Source organism: Eubalaena glacialis, chromosome 12 (assembly GCF_028564815.1).
Source record: "Eubalaena glacialis isolate mEubGla1 chromosome 12, mEubGla1.1.hap2.+ XY, whole genome shotgun sequence".
NCBI classification, from domain to species: domain Eukaryota; kingdom Metazoa; phylum Chordata; class Mammalia; order Artiodactyla; family Balaenidae; genus Eubalaena; species Eubalaena glacialis.
Genome location: NC_083727.1, coordinates 19095658 through 19119148, shown reverse-complemented (window position 1 = coordinate 19119148; position 23491 = coordinate 19095658). Strand labels below are relative to the sequence as shown.

Sequence of the window (23491 nt, the reverse complement as noted above, 5' to 3'; positions counted from 1 at the left end):
AAAAGCGTTTTCAGTCCTTTGTCGAGTTCAGAGTCATCCGTCCACTCTTTTTCGTTCTCAAGTGGGCCGCTGGAGATCAAAGACAATGATCTCCAGGTGTTAAACTCCCTCAGGGCCGAGCCAGGGAAGGAGGCTGATTCCCAGGCCCGCGCCTTCCAGGCTGGGGTCGGCCCCCTGGACAACCACCTCGCGCCCCTCCGCGCTCTGCCCCGGGGGCGTTCACCGCCGGCCTCGGAGGCCTGACCTTGAACCGCCTGGGCTCACTGCGGCTCTGGGAACGCTCGCCGTCGGCCCCGGGTTCTCGGCTCCCCCGCGGCCACCAGGGGGCGGCCGAGCTCAGCGCCGCCCCGAGGAGGGGACGCCCGCGGAGAGGAAGTGCCCCACGTTCTGGCCCGGCCCGCCGGGAGCGCAGGCGGCGGCGGGCAGAGGCCTCCTCACCCCGGCCTCCCTAGCCAGGCCAGCCCCCGGCCCTTTCCCCGCCCCGCGCGGGCTGCGAGCGGCGGCGGGTTCCGGGTCCTGTGACCGGTCAGGCGCTGCGGCAGCGCGGCGGGGAGGGCGGCCGGCCTCGGGGAAGTTTCGACGGCCGGCGGGGGCTCCCAGGGCGCCGCGGGGAGGGCGCGTCCGGGCGGGGGCCCCGGCGCGGAGCCCGAGCTTACCGAGAGCGGCCGGCCGGCTGAGCGAGGCCGGGGCGCTCATGGCGGGCGGCGGAGCCGCGGACCCGGGCCGGGGGGCGGCCGCCGCCACGGTGCCCGAGACCCGTGAGCACCTCTTCAAGGTGCTGGTCATCGGCGAACTTGGCGTGGGCAAGACCAGCATCATCAAGCGCTACGTCCACCAGCTCTTCTCCCAGCACTACCGGGCCACCATCGGGGTGGACTTCGCTCTCAAGGTCCTCAACTGGGACAGCAGGACACTGGTGCGCCTGCAGCTGTGGGACATCGCGGGTAAGCGGGTGGCCCGAGCCGCGGACGCGCGGGGACCCCACGGCGGGCAGGAGGCGCCCGTCGGGAGCCAGGGGCCGCTCGGCTGCTTTCGGTCTCCTTTCTTCTTTCTCTGTCCTCTGCCCGAACTCGCCTGCCCGTGTCAGTTTAGAAGAAAGGGACTAAACCACTTAGAAAGATGGAAAAGGATGTGGTCGCGTGGGCTCCAGGGGAATCAGGACAGTGGAACAGGCAGTAGTAGTCGGAGAATTTAAAAGCAGGACGAGGTAAATAAATGCATAAATGAATAACCCTGGTTAGATGCCTCAGCTCAGTGTGTGGAGAGCTGTCTTGTTTTTAAGAGATGGAGGGGAGGCCCTGTGCTCTGGCGCTCTCACCTGACCAGAGGTGAGAAAACCATGGGGGCTTTTCCCGAAGTTTTAACTCTGAATCTTGGCAAGGAAGAGCGAAGGGAGGGGGCTGGCTCCTCTCATTCGCTTTAACGTTTCACAGGTGAGAACTGAGGTTAAGAGTGGTTGAACGACGTACCCAAAGTGACGCTCCTGGTTAGTGACACAACCAAGACTAGAAAGCAGGTTCCTTCTCGGAAGGTTTCTCATCGCCCACCTTGGGTCTGAGACACTTCCTTATGAGCGAAACCCCATTCTTCATAGACCGTGCTCTCATTCCTGGGGCAGGCCACCCAGGCGAAGATTTGGGAAAGTTTCTCTTGAAACCGGCACCTAGCCCCACTCCTGCCTCCCCAACCGCAATATATTATTTCCCTGGCATTTGCTTTCAGTTGTCATTTGGAAGCGTAATATCCCTGGTTGAGGGGTACATTTTCTCCTTGCTCTAATGTATGAAAACTTGAACTCTGGCTGGTGTCGTGGGTGGGATGTGCACATGGAAAAAGACGTTAGCTTTGGGAAAATTTAAATATGGAAGTGGTACCAAGAGTTACCCTGTTCAGTCACCATCCATGTTAAGGTCAGTCTGCATTAGAGCATTTGGATGGGAGCATGTTCAGGGTTGGAGAGACCGTCCTTCATCCTCCACTTGCATAACAGAAGCCTGTAGGTGTGGTCACTCACCTGGTAGCAGAGTCAGGGACACAAGTCTGTCTGCTGGGTAGTGCTCTTGTCATCAACAGCTTATTACATATGAGAAGGTATTGACGAATTATAACTTACATACTCATTTATTTCAGAACAGGCTTCTCTACTTCAGATATGAGAATAAATTGATGTATGTCACCTCAGAGAAAGGGGGATAATCAGCCTTGGGCTCAGCTTTTTGTTGTTGTTTTTGTTGGTTACAGAAAACCAAAAGTTCGTTTGAAAAGTCATCTTTTGAAGCCAGAGGCTTCTTTCGAAACACTTCCTGCTTTTTCATAGAGCACTTATGAATAATAGTATTGCTTCTCGACAAAGTCATGGATTCTAAAGGTTGCCTTACCATGTGATAATCATTCTGCAGGAATCTTCAGTGTAGCCGTGAATTTCCATGAAGATGATTTTAAATCCCTGCCTAGGAGGATTGTTGACTTTGCCTTATTCTTCATGTAAAATAATGTGGTATTGAGCGATTAAATTATGATTGGGTCCTTCTGCAGGTAAATAAAAGATTTTTATGGCACAGTTGTGTTTTTAAGCTTCAAGGAAAAAAGCTTATATTTGGAGACTTGGGAAAGCAAAAGCATGAGTAAGAGTTTTCTTCCTGGGTATCACCTCTTTTTTCATCCTTCTTGAAGAGATCTATTTTGCCAGAAAGGGGACATAGTCAGTCTTTACCAGACTCTGGTATATAGCGGCCTAGATGGAATATCCTTGCACTTTTGCCTAAATCCAAAGCTTGAGCTTTTCCAGGAAGGAAAGCAGACCTTTAAGATCTCCAAAAGGGATTCCATCCGGCAAGTACACACCAGCAATTATCAAGATTAGAGGTAAACTTATGAGATAATTGGAAATTATTAGGCTCATATTTTAAATAAGGCTTTCAGTGTTAATATATAAGGAAACTAAGAGCAAAAATATTGTGGCTTTAACTTAAGGTTTAGGGAGCTACATCATTAACTAGGTTTGGTTTGCATATTTGAGCTACTAGTGAATCCTAGCTCATACCATTTGAATTAAGTAGTAATGGTGTAATGAAGGCAAATTGAAGGTCACTCCAAAAAGTTCCCCATGGCTAAACATATTTGCCTTATGTAGTAACAAAGTTGAATCATATTTAATTCTCAAAGGAGGGAAATAGTCCTTGATGGCAAAATAGTAGGTGGAGCTGGCCACTTGATATGACTAACTTAAGGTGTGGTGTTATTACTGTGTAGCTTTTTTGTTGTTGCTTTAGAGATGGGAAAGGTGCTAAAGAAATTATACTTGAAAGCTTTGGCAAGTGTGACAGGCAGGAGTTATCCAAATGTTTTCTGTAAATGTGGCCAGGCAGTTTAAGCTAAACTCTTCAAATTGAGAACCATAGTGACTCTTGGTTACAGGCCTTGCAAATCCTTATTACATCAAATGAATGTAGCTTTAAAATATAGATGCAATTTAATATAATTTTTGTGTTAGGCAATTGCTGTCTTTTACTTCATATCTGCTTTAAGACTGCTGCTCAATACATACTGAAATATACTAAAATAGTGAAGTCTTTGATAAGATTTTAAAGAGAGTTTACCTAATGCATACTGAATTAGGATGCAGCATCTGATCTTCCTTTTAACGTGTATTATAGATGAATTAGTATTTGGCCCACTACTTATTATAAGCCTATTAGCAACTGTAGAATTTTCCAGGTAGGTTGAATGGCTGGTCTAGGCTAAATCTCTCTTTTTTCTTAAGTTTGTCCATTTAGATCTAATATAATATAATTCAGTCTTCATGTATTCATTGTTTTTGTAGAGGAGGCAGAATTTTATCTCTGCCCTCCTAAAGCTTTCAGCTGGGCCTGAGAATTAATGTAAGACAGATTAATAGCAGAAATTTGTTTAATATAAGCTTTACGTGACACAGGAGCCTTTATAAGGAAAGGAAGACCCCAAAAAGTTCAACCTAGTATAAATGCTTTTATACTAGGTTGAACAAAGAGAGGCAATTGTAGAAAAATAACCAAACTCTATGGGAGGCTAAAGGAAGATAAGAGTTATTTTAACAAGATGTGTTTCTATAGAATTCTCTCAGCTTGACTCCCCATCTCTGGTGATGAGAATGTGTCCTTCCTTCTGGTATAGGGAGGACATCTTTCACATGGGAGTTTTATCTCCCCATTTAAGGAAGAAGAAGGGGAGATTAGAGCACCCTTCGTGCACTTGCTGTTTTTCAAGTGCCTTTAGTTCAAATAATTCTTATGCCAAAGTGGCATTTTGGGGGGTGGGCTATTCTGCCACCCTTCACTTTTAAGGATCAAAATTTCTTTATAAAAATACGAGTAATACACCTTTGGGCCAAAGAACAAATCAGGAGCAATGTATTCTGAATTCATGTAAATATTGTTTACCAAAGCATAAAATGCATGCTTGGAAGACGTTATAAATTATATAAACCATAGTTAGATTCACTTTTGTTTTTTGATTCACATCTGAAAATAGAATGTTGATCCTGTCTTTCTTGTTCTCTCTTGCATATTGCCAATTACTATATCTAGTGATCTCTTCTTGTCTTCTTTGATAACCCTCCAACTCTTCATGAGCAAGAGTCTGGAATATTATCTCTGATGCTTTCTTGACCTTCAGAGTATCTGTCAGTCAGGGAGTATTAATATTCAAGTTTTTTTTTCTAAGTATGAAGAAGCGGTGCTTTGAGGAATTAGTCTCTGTTATTTGTAGTCTCTGTCTTAGTACTACAGTAACTGTCTTAGGGCTTATTGGGGGCCAATTACTTAATAACTCATTTAAAGGAATTAAAGAAAATCTTTATTACATCTGACCCCTACAATCTTGCCATCTTCAGCCTTATTCTGGCTCAATTTCTGTGCTGAATTACAAGCAAAGCCTACTGTCCCATTTTACATCTTCAAATCTTCCTCAGTTCGTGAGTCCTGACACACCTTTGGGTGCCCCAGTATGGACTGTGCTTTCACAGTTGCCCAGGCAGCAGGAGTTTCAACATAGCAACATATTTGTGTTATCGCACATGAAAATTCCCCTGATAATGATATGCCTGTTGCTCTTCCTCCTTTTGAATATGTTACCATTCTTAGTTGCCTCAGTTAGTCCAAGTAAGCTAAAAGGTGCTCAGGTTAGAGGTAGAGACAGCCAAGTGCTGATAAGAAGTACTGAAATTTGACTTTGCTCCCAGCCATTTGCCTAATCATTCTATTGTTTGAACTGGATTATAGGCTTTCAGAGACCCCATGGTGTAAATACAGGGAGGTTTGGTAAGTTGACCAAGAAAACACAGGTAATCCACGGCATGGTACAGAGACAGGACTCGTGTCTCTGTCAAATAGCACAGTGTATTTTTGGTTCACTGGATTCAAAACAGTAGCATTAACTTTTCTCTAAATTTGCAAATGTTCTGGTCATCCCTATTTTAGAGCATATGACTCATATTTGAATAATTACCATCTCTTTATGTCATCAATCCAGAATTTCCAGTTCTTATACTTAATTATGAAGTATACTGCTTCCAAAGCAGACACTTTCTGATTGGCTGCATCACTTTTTTTTGTACATTTTGAAAGACTGTTACCAAACTGTGGACTTCTCTGAAGTTAACAAAGCTGTTTTATTGGTATATGGTTGCAGAGCACACCCCGGAAAAGCAAGGTAACAATTACAGATATTTGTCTGGTCTACTTTAATCTCATGGATTGAGCCTGAATGCCATGCGTTATTCCAGGGCTGCAATGTTATTTTCAGACATATTTTAGGAGAAATTTGATCCGTCATGTATATGTTATCCTGACCTTCCAACTTTCTTAAGCTTTTGATATATAAATTTTAATGATTCTTATTCCCTTTTAAATTGTACTCAAGATTTTGTTTTTATTCAAGTGTGATGAGACCAACACATCAGGAGACAATTGCCATTGAAAGAAATAGTTTGTTACTCATAGTTCCCAAGAGGAGGGACCGTGCCATACCATGCAGGACCGTGTAGGGAAGCACCAGGGTCATTCAGGAGGCAGAAGGAGCTCGGAGAAAGCAAAGCGAGGGCCAGAGCCTTTACTGTGGTTTTTGCAGGAAGGAAAGGACAAGGCAGTGGAGGCAGGCTGAGCTAGCTTACGATTGGATAGTTTGAGAGATTGCAGTTTGCTCTGGGCTATAGGGATGGTCCCTAGTTGTCTAGTACCTGGCCATGGGGTGATTCAGGGCAGGAGGATAATGTCCTGGACTGCAGGAGTCTGGAAGAAGAAAGCGGGTAGAGGATAAGGACTCAGGATTGGTTGGTTTGCATATCGAAGACATGCTCTCAGCAAGTTGTTTGCTCTCTCTAAGAACTAGCTAACCCTAGGAGGGGCAGTCCCTCCCCTGGTCCGCAAGGCCCCAAGATGTCAAAGCATCATAAAATATAGAAAATAAAAAACCTGATTAATACGTATTTCTAAGTACTTATTAAAATAGATTGAGAGATGAGAGAAAGTACTCTTCCAAAGAAGAAAACTTTGAAGGCCTTTGATTTGGAGGCCAAGAATAGTGTATCTTCAAAATAGTGAGGATTTCACGTTTAATCAACACTTAAGTAATAGAGAGTGGGCTAAGTTGACAAGTTTAAGTTGTAGTATGGTTGTAGAGATCTTCTCTTGGATGGTGAAAAAAGTGCTGACATATGTGGGGAGATTTCTGAAGGGTGAGACAAAAGATCAAGAAAAAGTTGCTTTAGAATTCTACTCAATTATATTTTCAAAAGAGCTTTTTGCACTTTTTGCAAACGATGCTAGAAACATGTGATTTCTTCGCTCTTATTTTGAGAGACAAACCGCATAAAAATAAATGGATAGCAGGGCTTTAGTTTAAGACTCTCTGTTGGTCTTTCTAATTGACAGATGATCTTACATTCTCTTCTTCCCCATTCTTTTCACTCACTTCTACCCAGATATTTTCCTTAAGCATCTTCCGTAGTGCTTTTTGATTGCTTTGAAGTTAAGCTAAATATATTGGGGTTTTTAGTGTGATTATATGGGACCTCCTCTGTCAGACTCATCTGAGGTGCTTAAAATGCAGATTCCTTAGCATCAGCTCTAAGCAGAATTGGCTTCATCTGTCGAACATCCCCAGACATCATGGCTTAACAAGAGAGAAGTTAAGTCTCTCACCTACTAAGTCTGTAGTTGAGCAGTCCACGGCTGGTGAGCAGAACCATTCGTTCTTCCTGGACCGAAGCTGACATTTCACCACTCAGCTGTTCCCTGGCCATATTCTTTGTCTTTGTGGTCCAGTCAAATGCACATGCCTTGCTGCAAGGGCAGCTAGAAAACCAGGGCTTTTTCTGTTTGTTTTTAAATTGGACACATTGCTTTCCCAAATAAAATTCTGTGAAGGGATATTGGAGAGGCAACTAGCAATCCTCCATCTTACCAAATCAGAATTCCTAGAGGTAGGGCCTGGAAATGTGTAATTTGCCAAGCACCATGGGTAATCTGATTTATACTAAAGTTGAGAACAGTTGTTCTGTCTTGGCTCTGCTGCATGCTGCCAGCAGACTTACCCTCCCACTGCACTGCACGGAGCAAGCCTGCTGTTCCCCGGGCTCCTTCACACTCACCTTCCCTGACCCTTAAGTTCCTGTCTGTTTCATATCACCTGCTCCTTATCTATGTGGCTCTCTCCAGAGGTGATGTAAGGAGACAACAGAAATTACAGGACAGAGGTGGCACATGTCTTGCTCTCATTTAATGCTTAAGAAAGGAAAAAGCCAGTACCTCAAACTTCTAAAACTATTATGACTTTGGACACAAACCAAAAAGATATTTTGATTTTTTTCCTTCCTTTAAATTGATTAAAGTCAGGTGTTATTTTTACAGTCACCACAGAAGATGTAAATAGTTGAATAAAAACAGACCTTACACTGTGACCTAAATACCACAGAAGACTGCTCATTTCAAATTAGCAAAAAGAAAAATCCAGACTCTGAACTGGCATGTATTTGGGAATAGGTAATTTTGAAGACTACTTAGTGATACTGGTACCATCTCAAAAGGAGTTTGTTTTCCTTTTAGTTTAGGTATTTAAAAATTTTTTCTTTATTCAGTTTTGTTACTCTTTTGCTTGACAGAAGGTGGTATGAGCAAAAATGGTGCTTTGTACATGATTTAAATGGCAGCTTTGCCTCTTCCCCTATAAAGCTTATTTTTCCAAGTGGAAATATATTTCCAAATGTAAGCATAGAATCCCAGAGTTAGGAAATTTTGGTATTTGACCCTCTTACATAATAACAGTTAACATTTATTAAAAGCTGTTTAATAGTCACTGTCATTCAATTTACTTTTATTCTCATTTATACTTATGATAATCTGGAGAAATGAGAATGATTCTCAGTTTACAGTTGAGTAAACTGAGACTCAGGAATATTAAGGGATTTTCCTAAGGTCTGTACACCTGTAACTTGCAGAGTTAGGGCATGGATCCAGATATTTTTCATTCCAAAGGTTTCATTGTCATGTTATATTATCTCCCTCTCATCTACACATGATAAAAAGGAAAACCAGACAAATGAATGGTATTGTGTAAAACCATGTGACTCCTTTTACCTTCTTCATGGTACAATATTAAAATATGAAATTCAGTACATATCAAATCCAAACTCATATGGTGCTAATTTGATGCATTAGCTTTTAGACTTGTATCTGTGGAGAATACAGCCACTTGTTTTATGGAAAATTGCATAAGCCAGTGGGGGGAAAATGGGCAACTAGCAATACGGTCTGTTTTTAGTTACATTGTTTTATTGGTCAGTATTATGGTAGTTCTTTAATGTAAGAAAGTGTTTTTTTCTTCTAACAATACCTATAGTTTTAGCATGTTAAATATTTAAGTGTAATGCTGGGGCACGTTTATAAGGGCTTTATAAAGTAGTAGTATAATGAGTCATTAACTAGATGCCCTAAAAATAACAAAAACCTATGTGACTACAAATTGTAACCTCTTACATATAAAACCCAGGACCCATTATGACATCACATTATTACCTGTATCAAGCTATAAAAATTTTTAGTGGATAGATAATTATCCTTCTAGAACCAATGACTGGACTTAAATTAAATTTTGACTGGGTCTTGATCTGTTACCCACCACCCACACAAGCTTGTTAGAAGCGCTTCATCTCTGAAATGCACACTGAATTTTAAGAATTTGTTTTTAAAGGACTTTATATGCACTGACTAGAAACTATACATTTTCTCCCAATCACCTTGAGCAAGAATATGTAGCTCAATAATTCTTGGTGGGAAAAGATAAGCATTTATACTTGGAAAGCTAAGCACTAATTGTCCTATTGCTCAGATTTATTTTTCATTGTGTAATTTATATTTTGAGTTTTAAATAACATTAAGAGACATTTAGATTATTTATCAAATGGGAGCATGAACATAAAATATTGAGACAAACATTTAAAAAAATAAAACCAGTGATTAAAATCATAAGAGAAAGCATCTCTGGCATGTGTTTCTGATAGCAGTTCAAAATGCAGTACTTTCCTTCTCAAATCAGAGAGGAAATACTTCCCTTTTGAAAATTTGCATGTGCTATAAAGAGATAAGGCACACTGTTTTTTGGGTTTTTCCTTGATTGGAATATGTATTCCTGGAAATGTATTAAATTATCTCAACTCCTTTTCAAAGCCATTAGTGTTGTATACACCAAATATTAGATAAGCATTTTAATCCTTTTGCCAGCATATGTACCTTACAGGTCATCCATTTCAGTATGTAAAAGTCGTGCATTTTTAAATGTCTTCGAGTCTAGATGACTAACACTGTGCTCTTTTTTTCCCTTTCTCATTGCCAAGATATCTAGCTATAATCAGGGTTCCTTCTTCTAGAGAAGGAAGTAACACATCTTTTTAAAGGATAACGCATTTCAGAGCCATTTGGAATATTCAGGCAATGTGTCCACAGCAATATGGATGAAAAACCCTGTCGCTAGAATCAGCATAACTAACGCAGTCAGCAGTGGGGCACTTCCTTAGCTGCTGTGGTAAAGCACGAGGGGACATAGAGCAAGGCTGTAACTTTTGTAGCAGGGCTGTGCTGTCCTTAAGGAAGGTCACTCCCAGGCTCATCGTACCTTGGATCTATTTGGAAACACAGGGCCATGTGGAGCAATATATACTCCAGAAAATACTTGGCTAACAGATCAGACAGTACATTTGATAACAAGTCAACCTAAGAAATTTGAGTAATGTCATCTCCCTGGGATTTTATTTTCTCATCTGTAAAATAAGAGAGGTTGGACTAGATGACCTGGAGTGTCATCTTCCAGTTACAATATTGTCCGTTACAGTGTTTTGTCAAGAAAGCATAAAGTGGTCCCTCCCCTTCCTGTAAGAGAAGATTACAGCTCTGGTCACAGAAGGTGGTGTTGCTTAGCATTCTCCCCACCCTGTCTGAACTACTTCTACAGACCTAGTAAGAGGGAGGTCTCCCAGGTTCTGCTGAGTTTCCATATTGCTACACGCTTTAACTCTATACACACACGGCATGAAACAGAACACGTGCAGCTGTCTTTACATTTAATAACTCTAGACTTTACCTTCTACCCAGTCCACTCCCATCACAGGACACAATCCAGGAGCATTCAGCATGGCAGAAATCTCCTGCTTTTATATATGTATTTGCAGAAAGTAGAATCCTAGAATAATAAAGATTTCTTAGGCTAAACTTAAAATGGTTGATTGGCTGCCCCCTCAGAGTATTTTTTATTTTCTTTTCTAAAATTAAAAAAAAAAAATCTAAGAGTCTATGGAATTCTAATGCAATTCTAGTTTGGATGTGAAAGTCTTTCCCATTTGTTTGATCCTTAGCCCTTCTTTGAACCTAGGAAGGGCTGACTTCTGATGTGCTGTGAAAGGGGAAGTAGGAAAATTTGTGTTTCTCCTGGGGATGACTCAGAGCTACTGGGAAACTGCCTCGAGCAGTTAACATGGCTTTGACTAGGCTGGCCACCCCCATGGGCGTGCAACCTGAAAGTCACAGCATGGAAATAAAGTTTATGAAGATACTATATTTTCATGATGAGTTAGCATTTGAATGGCATTTCTTGATAATGTATCTTTCAAAAAGACTCGTAAGATTAGCTCACTTCAATGAATAACATCCCCTTGTGTGACACCATAATATGCTCTTTGTATCCCTGATTATACCTAACACATCATGGTATCATTTTGTCTCTTTCCTCAAATAGACTGTGAGATCCTTAAGGTCATATTCACTGTTTCGTTATTTTCATCAGTGTCTAGCACAGTGCGTGGTACATAGGAGGAACCTAATACATATTTTTAAGTTGAGATCAGATCTAGATAGAAGAGATAAAAAGATATTTGGGAGTTGTACCAGCCAAGATAGACTAGGTTATGTTGGGGGGTCAACAACATTAAGATGATTATTTCTCGTGCTTTTTACTTGTCCACAGTGGGGAACAGAGGTGGGAGGGATGGTGAGGAACGTGAGGATGATTTTGGATCCATCCATGGATGATTGGAGCCACTTGAAGACCCAGGCTAACAGAGGCCCTACCATCTGATACTATCATCTCCAAATTGGGGTTCCGCCTTGCTGCTGCAGGACAAGTGACTCTGCTGGGAAGCAACGCTTGCGTTCACATTTCATCAGCCAGGACTCGTCCACGGACACGACTGATTTAGTGGGGGCAGAACGCTGTGCTCCTCCCTGTGTTTAGAAGTGGAGGAGGATGCAATATCCATGAACATTGGTTTTGTTTTCCACTGGAATCCTTTGTTTTAGACAATAATAAAGGAATAGCTAAAATTACCCAAAGATACAGGATGCAACTCATACTCTAGTAGCAAAGTTTACTTTACTTCCCAGTTTAACAACTGAAAGAGCTTAGCAAATCGGTGCATTTAAACCTTTAAAACAGCATAGTTAAATCTAGGTTTCACCTTGTTAGGTTTTTGGAGAAAAACCTTTAATTTTATGTTACGATTATTATTTTAAATGAATTCATCTTATCTTCTCCACTCCCTAATTAAACTTCATATGTTTTAGAAACTTTTTTTACTTGTTTTTACCAGTTCGAGAATATCTCTGAAGCATTAATGGATTACTTTTGAATTTTAAAAAAGAGATTATAAACTCAGTAGAATAGGAAATATATTTTATTATTCTTTTGGAGAATAAGCTAAATGCATGGACTTGGCCTTGTGATGCTGGGCCATTTACATTTGATCCCCATTGCTGTCTAGATTTGGTGATTGCAGAATCTTTAGAAAATCATTTTAGCATTAAATTTATAATACAGAAACCTAAAACATCAGAAGTGAGAGCTGGGTGGGACTTTGATGACCCCTAAAGATCTCTATAGACAATTGGCTGATTTAGGCAGAGAAAGTTATTTCCTGGGGTAACTTGACTGTGGGTGCTTGCTATTTGATTCTCCAGTACAGTTGTGCTTTCCTCAAGTTCGTTTTCCTCTGCAAGCTGTTTTCACCACTACAAGGTACAACACATAACTAGCTAATAGTTTAAGGCTTTGCCATGTGTAATTGGCACCATTTACAAAAGGAAACTCAGGCTTTCATCGTGCAATACATTTATTGATCACTTAATGATAATGCTTAGCTAATAGTTATTCAGTGTTTACTATGACCTGGCTTTTTACACTCTTTGAACTTGAAGTATAACCTACATGCAGAGACCTTAAGTGTATAATACCTTCATGAATTTTTATATACCACTTCCAGTTCAAGGTATAGACTGTTCCTAACCCCCTAGAACAGAAATCATTACTTTTTTCTGTAAACTTCCTGATAGCAATTATTCTAGGTTTTGTGAGCCATTTACTCTCTGTTGCAACTACGCAACTCTGCCATTATAGAGTAAAAACAGGCATATAATACATGAACGGATGAGGATGGCTATTCTCTAGAATTTTATTTAGCTGGATTTGGCCATGAGCTATAGTTTGCCAAACTCAGCCCTAAAAAAATCCCAGGCAGGCATTTTACATTTAACCCTTCCAGTGACCATATGAGGTAGGTATTATTTTTTATAACTTTATTGTTGTGTAGTTAACATACAATACACTGTACAATTTTATAAGTTTTGACATAAGTATACCCTTGTGAAACATTACTATAATCAAGATTGCAAATATTTTCATCACCTGAAAGCCATTTGCTCTAGCTCTTTTGTAATCCATCCTCCTGCCTTGCCCAAGGCAATCATTGATCTGCTTTCTCTTACTGTATCACTATAGTTTCTGATTTTTTAGAATTTGATATAAAGGGACTCATAGTATTACCTGTTCTCTCCCTGGTCTGGCTTTTTTTGACTCAGCAGCATAATTATTTTGAGATTCATCCATGTTGTTACTTGTATCCATAGTTCCTTTCCTTTCTATTGTTAAGTTGTATTCCATTGTATGGATATACCGTAGTCTATTCATTAGTATGTAAATAGACATTTGGGTTGCTTCCAGTTTGGGGCTATTAAAAATAAAGCTGCTATGAGCATTCATGAACATGCCTTTTTATAGATGTGTGTTTTCATTTTGTTTGCAAATACCTAGGAATGGAATGGGTTTGTTGTATGGTAGGTGTATGTTTACATTTTTAAGAAAGTATCAAATTGTTTCCCAACATGGTTGTACTATTTTAAAGTATTATTCTTACCAGCAGTATATGAGAGCTCCAGTTGTTCCACATCTTCACCAACACTTGGTATAGTCAGACTTTTTAATTATAGCCATTGTTGTGGGTATAAAGGATCAGCTCATTGTGGTTTAAATTTGCATTTCCCCAATGGTTAATAATTTTGAGCATCATTTCTTATGCTTATTTATCATCATATAAATTCTTTGGTAAACTGTTCCCATCTTTTGCTTACTTTATTAAATTTTTTTAATCTTCTTACTTTGGAGTTTTGAGAGCTCTTTATATTCTGAGAACAAATTTTTTTAATCAGATATAGGATCTGTATTTTTTTTTCTCCCAGTTTGTGCCTTTACTTTTCATTTGCTTAACAGTGTAATTGGCACTGTTTTGATTTGTCACATATGGTGATGTTAGAAAGCACACCCTCTGCTGCTGAGACTGTCAGGGAGCTTTGAATCCTGGCTCTGAAACCTAAGGAAATGGATATTCTAAGCCACAAGGTCCTCCTCAAAAATGCCTTGCCACAAACATTTCTGGTTTTCTTATGCTTTAACAAGAAAGTTAATATGAATACAGACTTGAATATGCTTTAGCGTGGTTGGTAAAAAGAGATATTTGAAGGGATTTATAGATGATTCTATGAACAAAACAAAAACAAAAGCCGCTAGAACTTAATAGCTCTTTATAACTTCTGGATTTCTGTACGTTTACTAGTTTGGCACCCCAACCTCTAGTCTAAATTAAAGGGGAAAACCATAAAATAGTGGGTTTGCATGTCTGCCTTCTTACAGGAGAGCAGTCTTGCATTTTGAATCGAAAGTGGGTTTGGCTGGAGATGTGAAGGAAAAAGGAGTTAAGAACATGAGTTCCTTTATCTCATGTTCAGTCCTAATCTTTTTGACTAGCATTTTACCCACCACACTTATCTCCTTCCTGCAAGTCTTATTTTCTTCTATTCTTGTCTCTTCCCTCCACTCCCAACTTTCTTTTTTCCTTTAGTACCTCTCTTCTCTTAGACCAAGAAGAGTGGAGGGGGAAATGATGGACTCTGTAGCTTTACGAACTGTCATCTCGGTGTTTATGGAGAATGTGGGGTACATGCACAGAACGTAAAACTGGGTAACTGTGTATTCGGACCACATGATCAGCCGCTTCTGCTTTGTGGTTCGTGGTTCTGTGTGTATGTCCTCAATCCTACCAGTTTACGGTGCTATGGAATGACAGATATGTGTTTATAGCATTATTCTTAGGGTCAAAAGGATTATAACTAAATATCGCCTCTGTCCGAAGTATAAGTTTTTAATCTCTTATTATACTTATTTCTAGGACAGGAACGGTTTGGCAACATGACCCGAGTATATTACAAAGAAGCTGTTGGTGCTTTCGTTGTCTTTGATATATCGAGAGGTTCCACGTTTGAAGCCGTTTTAAAATGGAAAAATGATCTGGATAGTAAAGTCCATCTTCCAAACGGCAACCCTATTCCTGCTGTCCTCTTAGCTAACAAATGTGACCAGAAAAAAGACAGTGGCCAGAATACTCCCCAGATGGACCAGTTTTGCAAAGAACATGGCTTCACTGGATGGTTTGAAACCTCTGCAAAGGTGAGGTCTGCTGTGCGTTTGTTATCTGCTCTGCTGTTAATTCGTAAATCTGACCTGTAACTTTAAAGTATTTAGATGGATTTACCTGAGTGGTTTTTGGAAACCTAGTAAAAGGTGAAGCTTAGCATGGATATGTTACAGCTTCTTTCACTCAGCAGCAGGAATGCTTTCAGAATTGGCTAGTGGAGAGGTGAATAGAAGGGCAGATTTTACATTAAAATAAAAATGACTATTATTAGAGCAAAGAACAAATGACATTTTCTATGAGTTTGAGTCCTTAAATGAAGTACTTTTCATGTACCTGGAATTTGTGGGGTATGAGGTATATTGTCAAGCACAACTATTTTTGATTTTTATAGAACGCTTAATAAAACTTAGGGACATAGTTGTCCCTAGTGAAGATGTAAGTCATGTGCAGGACTAACAGACATTGAAAAGGTCAGAGAGAAGATGTATTCAGATGATGGTTGAAGAGTTTTAGATCAAATGTGTAGGAAAATTTGAACAAGAGGAAATTATCAACATTTGTGACATACTTCTTCATGAATAGTAGAGTGAGAATTTTTTCTTTCAGCCATTATGGGAAGCTGGATAAAATGTTTTTTGAAGAAAAACAAAAACACTTTGGCTGTTGAAAATCTTAACAGTCTAAATATACACGAAAGCAAAGGTGACAATACCAAGCACAAAATATTGTGCTGGAGGGGGTTTATGTGCATTGGAAGTTTCACTTTAGAGGTCCAATAACAATCAGACATGAGAGGATGATGAATTATTAGCAAAATTCTGTGATGGCAAACTCAAAACCATGATTTTGATATCATCTTAACACAGTTCCAGCTTTTAGTATGCCTTCTGTGAATTTCTTGTATATATCAAAAAAAAAATGCATTGTTTCTCCAAATGACCTACTTACTTATTACCAAGTTACTTTTAGCTTTACCAGAAACCCATCCTAAAAGTGGAAGATTATTTGCTGCCACTGATGATCAGAATAATGAAAGCAAAGCTATGGGAGACTACACAAAAAGTGCTCTGAAAATATTGTGATGGTGGGGTCATTGGAAAAAATAGTGTCTGCTGAAGACAGAAGTGTTTATTCCTAAGCTAAAGGCTATTTGTTTAAACAAATATATTCTAGTATCTTAAAATTTAGTTTCATAAATAAAAAGTAGTAGTGGAAGAGAGATGAAGACCAGAGTGGCTGCATGAGCACTTAGCCAAACAGGAAGGAAGAGGTTGCAGAAGGCAAGGCTTTTTATAGAGGCACTTGTTTTGGAAGCCATGCCCTCTGTCTGCTCTCTGCATCTGTGGGGATTTGCTTTACTTCCCAGCTTTGTTAGAAAAAAATTAGTGGTATGTGTAAGTGTTTATTAGAGCATGAGATTTGGTGGAGAAGATGAATATATTACAGATAAAATTTCCTCTTCTGGTTTTATTTGAATTAATCATTCAGGTAATAAATCCAAATTTCTCCCCAGAGTCTAGAAGGAAGATTCATAAACAATAGTATCATGTGGCCTGTCACCTGAGACTGTATAAGTCATCAGCTTCATGATATCTATGGACAGGGTTACATGTAGAGGTGAAAAGAAAAACATTCATATGTTCTGTGCCTTCCTACGAATATATTAGAAACACCTTCTGCAAAATTTCCTTAGTGGAAAACCAGGAGTATTTCAAGAGAGTAACAGTAATATAAAATTTTTGTTAAAAATTTTAGTCAAGGCTTAAAGTACTGCCCAAGTGTCACTAATACCTATGCTTCTGAGCTGGCCAGCAGCTAACTTCAAATCTGATTTCTGCTAGAATTCCAGTGATCTGAATTCTGATACAAACACAGCCAAAAGGCAAGTTTGAATTCATGAACTTCATCTTTTCACCTTTATGGAAAATAATGGATTTCCAATATGAGAATGTGTGACTAATTACACTACAATGTGGGACTTTCTGTTCCTAATCAATTACAATTAAATACAGTAAGAGAACATTATAATTACTTGGTATAATGGGGATGGCGGGGTCTGAGGGACATTTGGGCATTTAAAGAGCAATACTTTAATTAAAGTTAATGCTTATCTTGGGAGTGGAGGTAAAAAAAGCTTGTGTTGGTGCTAGAAAAGATACCTGAATAAATAGCAGAGGTCTTGCAGAGCTCTCACTGTCTGAGAAAGGTATAACAAATAAGGGAGAAGGCTAGAATGAACCTCGTGGTATTGGATTGGAATTGGAAAAGTCAATATATATGTATATATATACACACACACATATATAAATTCTGTATTAATGTGTATATGTGTGTGCATATACACACACATGCACATACATGTACATATACATATATGTGTAAACAGATAAACATAGAAGCAGATACCAATATGTGTATGGATACATACATATTTATTAGGTGTGTCTGCTGAAAAGGATTAGAAGCAATGACAGCACAGAACCAATGAGCTTTGCAAGTCCTTAGAATTTGGTTTTTAAACCCTGTTATCCAATAAAAAGAACTGAGTCTCCCTGGAGAAATGACTGATTTCAGTACTAGTAGGACAAGGAAAGTAAAGATGTGCCTGAGATATTTTGTGGTGCCGGAAGCTAAGGAAACGCTCACAAAGTGACGGAGATGCGTCAGAAAGACACAGGAGCCTGCTTATAGGAGCTCCAAAACCTAAGACAATTTGAGCGACAAAATAAATAATTATTGTAATGGACTTAATACATAGAATAAAATAATAATCCATGATATGAATAAACAAATGAATAAATGGGAGAGAAGAGAAAGCTCTTCCTAACAGGAGAATTCCAAATCATAAATGGAGAAGGAATGATGGAAATAGAAAGTCACCATTAAACACAACAGTAATAATTGTTCTAGGGAAAAATTAACTGATGCCAAAATGAATAGGGAAAGGTATGGTGAAAAACAGGATATTTACATATTTGTACTAACTGAGTACAAAGTGAAAAAGAGTAACTTTTCAGTGGAGAAGCCTGGCAGATGTGACTTCAAGCAAGTGTGCCTCCTCATACACTGAAAAGGGCACATCATGTATGTCTTATTCCTGCCAACAATGCGTGACTTGAATTTAATGATACGGAAACATCAGACAGATCCAAACTGAGGGGTAGTCTCTGGCCAGTACTCTCCAAGAGTGTCAAGGTCATGAAAGGCAAGGAGACTGAGGACCTGTTCCAGATTCAAGGAGACCAAGGGGACAGATCGCGAAATACAGCTGCTCACCTGCATCAGAAACAGGACAGTGAGACAGTTGATGAAATTCGAACAAGGTTGATAGAGTAATGCTGGCACAGTACTGTCATCTAATTTCTTGATTTTGATAGTTATACTCTGGTTACCTAAGATGTTAATGTCTGAGGAATATGGGTGAAGAATATATAGGAATTTTTACTACTTTTACAGTGTTTCTGTAAATCTGAACTTATTTTAAAATGAAAAGTTAAATACTTTTAAAAAGAAGCACAGTTTTTGCTATGTTACATATCATGTATTTAATGACAGCTTATGAATCAGTCACACAAATGTTGTGATAGCTGGTGATTCCTTAGAGCATCCTTAACGGGCATCACACCCACAACATTGTTTCAGCTCAGTTTATACATGTCAACTAAAAGTCATAATTTGTACTCAGAGATGGGGAAGCGACATGTTGCATTTATCATATTTTAATGTGGTTTGAGCCCTTCAGCATTTTTTTTTCACAATGTATCCTGAATACTTGAAGTAGATGTTCAAGGGCAGATTTTTGTTTTTGTTTTTGTTTTTATCTCTGTGCTTTCACTTATGTGGCTGGCAACCTACAGCAGGATGAAGACTCATTTACCATGGAGATAGTTCATTGAACCTCAGTGGCAAAAGTTTAAAACATTAAAAAACAGAACATCAGAAAGAGTGATCCTTTGTAAAAAGAAGATTGTCTCAGTCACATTACTGAGCAGCATTGAACTCTTAGCAAACACTTTAGTATTGGAGCAGGAGATGGAGCTGGTGTACTTATAATGCCCCCTCTGACAAACTTTCCTAGCTCCTGGTAATACTCTAATGCTTTCCTCTAAGAATATTGATCCTGAGAATTGATCCTGGTTGTTTCTGCACTACAGGATAACATAAACATAGATGAAGCATCCCGGTTCCTAGTGGAGAACATTCTTGCCAACCACCAAAGCTTCCCTAATGAAGAAAACGACGGCAGAATTAAACTGGATGAGGAGACCGTGAAAAAAGAGAACAAATCCCAGTGTTGCTGACTCAGCGTCTGCTTCTCTCCTGCGGATGCAGTCTGATTCGGTTGGAAGCAAATTCCTGAGACTGGATCATGGATGGTGGATATGCTGCTCCATGAATCTTCAGGGCTGTGCCTTAAAATAACAAGGATGGCACCCCTGGGAGCCTGTGACGAAAGGGGACGCTGGTGAAGGAGTCCTGCCGGTGGCTCTGCCCCTTCACCTGTGAACACTTAGGCTTCTGTTGTTGTTGCCATCATATTCAGGATAATGCTTATGTCCTTTTTAACATCTTTTAAAATGACAGTTCTTCAGGATTTGTTAAGACTTGGAAGTTGTGGCTTTCAGTGTGAACACTGGGCTGGTAATAAACTTTCCCTGCAGTCTCACTGTAGTTTCATGAGTCTGTATTTTTGTCTCCCGTATCCTATCCTCAAGTTCGAGGGAGGCTTTTAGACCCTTTTAGCCACAGAAAGCTGGAAGTTTCTGTTTAGCAATTTATTTTTCTAGTCAAAACTTTGATACTTCATGTAAAATTGTTATCCTTAAATATTGTAATTTAACTAGTCCTGGCTAGTGTGACATGTGGTTATTCCCCTTAAATACATTAAAATCCCCTTCCTAATGACTCAGGAAGCACTCACACCACACTGGTACTCTGATCTGGTTGGACCAGTTGGAAACAATATAAATGAACATCTCTTCTTTTCTCTCCCTAGTCCATTCTCTCCTTTCTTCTTCCTGTGTGTTTGTTTATAACTAAGAGCCTGATAGATATTACTGCTGCAGTTGTAACTAGTCTTTTCAAATCTGTAATAATAATCGTTAAGGAGTGAATTTATTTCAAAACATATACAATTAAATCGAGATTTCTATAGTAGGCATTGTGAAAGAAATTAGGTCGTGTGTGGTTTTATACAAAGTTTTGAACATTTAAAGTATAGTACATGAGAAACAAAGCAGGCTCACAATATTTGTATTGTCATTTAACCCAATTAAGGAAAAGAATAAATATTTTGACTGCAACTTTTGTTTTGAATTCATGTAGTTCTAGAAAGGTAATATGGGCATACTTTTCTGCCTTAGAAAAGTCTGTGTCTGTTCACTTTTGCCTTTTATTTTTAAGGGGGTTAATGATATCATGTGAAAGGTCCAACTTATCCCTTTCAAAGGAAATTTAGAAGTATTTGTGACATACCAAAGACAATGCAAAATGAGGTCTTGTACATTAAGTATGAACTTCGATAGGAAATATCTGTACATTTATTGAGCAGGGGGAAAAAAAAGACTAGCAAATTGCATTTGCTCTCACAGGTGTACTCTGAGAATAAGTCGTAACTATCATGGGCTATAAAATGTAGCTTGCCCTTCTCATATTAAACCTGAGCCTTGGCTAGGAATCAAATGTGTTTGTGTGTTATATATTTAAGTAAATCAACTCTTCAACCTCTTTGGACACGTATTCTCTGTAGAATCAGATTTTCCTGAGGCCAAGGAATAGAAAGCAGACCCTGATTTAAGTAATACTAATTTAATTAATACAACCCTCTTAAGTTTTTAAAAATAATGCATTAAATCTCACCTTCTAGGAAACATATATGTCATACTTTAAATTTTTTTCTAGTCTAGGTACAAAGTTCAACTTTTTAACCTTTTTTAAATTCCAGAGTCCAATAGTGTAAGTATTATGAAATATCTGTGCCAAAACCAAAATGTTAGAAATGTAAAGCTTATTCTAGGTAGTCATTGAAAGACTGAATGTTCTTTTTCATATACTGAGTTTTATTTTTTCCAGGAAATTCATCATGTTTACATTGATTTAGCAGTGGATTCAGAATCAGTAGTATTGCACTTTCTTTGCCCATCTTTACCATATTTGTTTTCTTCTCTTAGAATAATTTTAAGGATTGACAGCACCTTAAATAATTTTTTTCTATAAACACTCAGGGTTCTGTTTGTCAGTGTGAGGTAGTGTATTCTATTTATTATTTCCTACACTTTAGAAGTAAAACTGAGTAACTGTTTTGCTTTACTCCTAAATTCTCACTATAATTTATTTTTGCAACTTGAACATGAAACTTGAAGTGAGGGTGTTGGGGAAGGACAAGTTCTCCTCTACCCTTTCTAGGTTCTTCTGGCTGGTCTAAGAATTAAGTTGACATGAAACAGATTAACAGGAGAAAATCAAATTTAATTGCATACATACAGGGCCCCAAAAGAAAAATGAGACCCAAGGACAGATTGGGCAATTGAGGCTTATCTACCATCTGAGAGAAAGAGAAGGGGGTAGGGGTTTGTGACTTCAAAGGGGAGGAAAGCAATTCACTCGAAGATGGAAAATGTTTGGTAAACAAGTATTTGTTCTGCCATGCAGAGACAGTGGGACACAAGGAGGAATCTGGTCTTCAGGCTCTGCTGAGTGCCCCACCACACCTGGCCCATGTTCTTTGTAGGTATCTTGGGTGCAGAAATAAGCAGCAGGCCCTTTGTCTAAATTCTTTTAGTCAGTTAAGGGGGAGGTAAAAAAGACTTCCTGAGTCTCGGGTTTCTTAAAAATAATCAGCCTAACGTCATCCTCATGCCAAAGAGATATATTTTGGGGTGGCAAATTTTGCTCCCCTACAAGGGTAAGCTACATAAATGATTAAAGGAAAGAAGAGAATACTTTGATATTCCTTATTCACGTAATTGTTGAATAAAAACTCCTCAGCCTCACTTCAGACTTAAATAGTTTTCTGGGAATGGAGCTCAGAAATCTGCTTTAAAAAAATCTGGTGATGTCCATTTTGAAAACCCTGTGGAGTGGGTAGCAATAGTTAAAGTGTTATTTAGTTTGAAATCTGTGTTTTTACATAAACCATGAACATGCTTAAAATATAGCATTTTCATTTCCATTTATAAATCAGTGTTGTTCAAAAGTCTGAACTCCTTAAACAGGGGACCAGCAGAATAAACTCACTTTCATCCACTGCAGAAAATGGAGACCTGAGGGTTCTGACAGGCTGGACTAACCTACAAGTAGTGTAGCCATTTGGAAAAAGGAAGTCATAACCTCTGTGTCATATCTTTATTACACTGTTCTCCAAAATTGTACAATCTGTAAAATAATAAGTGTGAAAACAAGAAATAAAACTACAAAAACTTTAGCATGTATGAAAAAACTTTGATGTTGGGCTAAGAAAATCTTTAAATCCTCAAATGCTTAAAGCCAAAGAGGAAAACATAGATACATTTGGTTATATCAGTATATCTTGTATAGCAAGATGATGTAAGTAAAATTATTACAAATTACAGCAAAGAAAAGATTTGTATTTCATTCAGTTGGGTGAGGATTAATAAGTCAAATAATAAAAATAAACACTTTGTAAGACAATGAGTAAAAATGAGCAAATAATGTAAAAACAGCACTTACAGAAGAGGCAATTCATGTGTTAAATCTTAGTATCCAGGGAAATTCACCAAAAATGTATGAGTTTGATTATATCTCTGATTTGGATGAACATATAGGAAAATAGATATTCATAATCTGCTGTTAACTAGATCTGTCTTGATAGATACCTCCGAGTTTTCCCTCACGGGTTGCTGTTCACTTTACACTTTTAGTCCACATCTTGCCTAGAAGTGGAACTGCTATTGATGGGGAAATAGAATTAAGAACACACCCTCCTCCCAACCCAGAAAACCTCCCCACAAAGTTAGACCAGAATGAAAGCAGTTATTATTGAATAAGCATGAAACCAGAACGTGTTCGTCACAGGCAATATGCTAAGAGATTGTAAAGACAGGAAGAAATCTTACCCTTTCATGTAGCCCAGCAGATCCAACCCGTTCCATGCGTGTTCTCAGGGTACACAATAACTAGTCCTCAGATAAGAGGGCTTATCAGCCCCATTTTTCTCACATAACGAATCTTCAATTCACTTAGTAACTGGGGTGACCGTTTGCATTA

At 39.0% G+C, this 23491-nt stretch overlaps 1 protein-coding gene across 1 annotated transcript; it reads left to right on the top strand.

Moving 5' to 3' along the window:
• Window positions 1-395: 395 nt before the first annotated feature.
• RAB32 (RAB32, member RAS oncogene family) lies at window positions 396-20513 on the top strand. The gene is made up of 3 exons (XM_061207230.1): window positions 396-944; window positions 15020-15297; window positions 19420-20513. Exons 1-3 carry the CDS (start codon window positions 695-697, stop codon window positions 19564-19566), a joined length of 675 nt encoding a protein of 224 aa, XP_061063213.1. The 5' UTR covers window positions 396-694; the 3' UTR covers window positions 19567-20513.
• Window positions 20514-23491: the final 2978 nt, after the last annotated feature.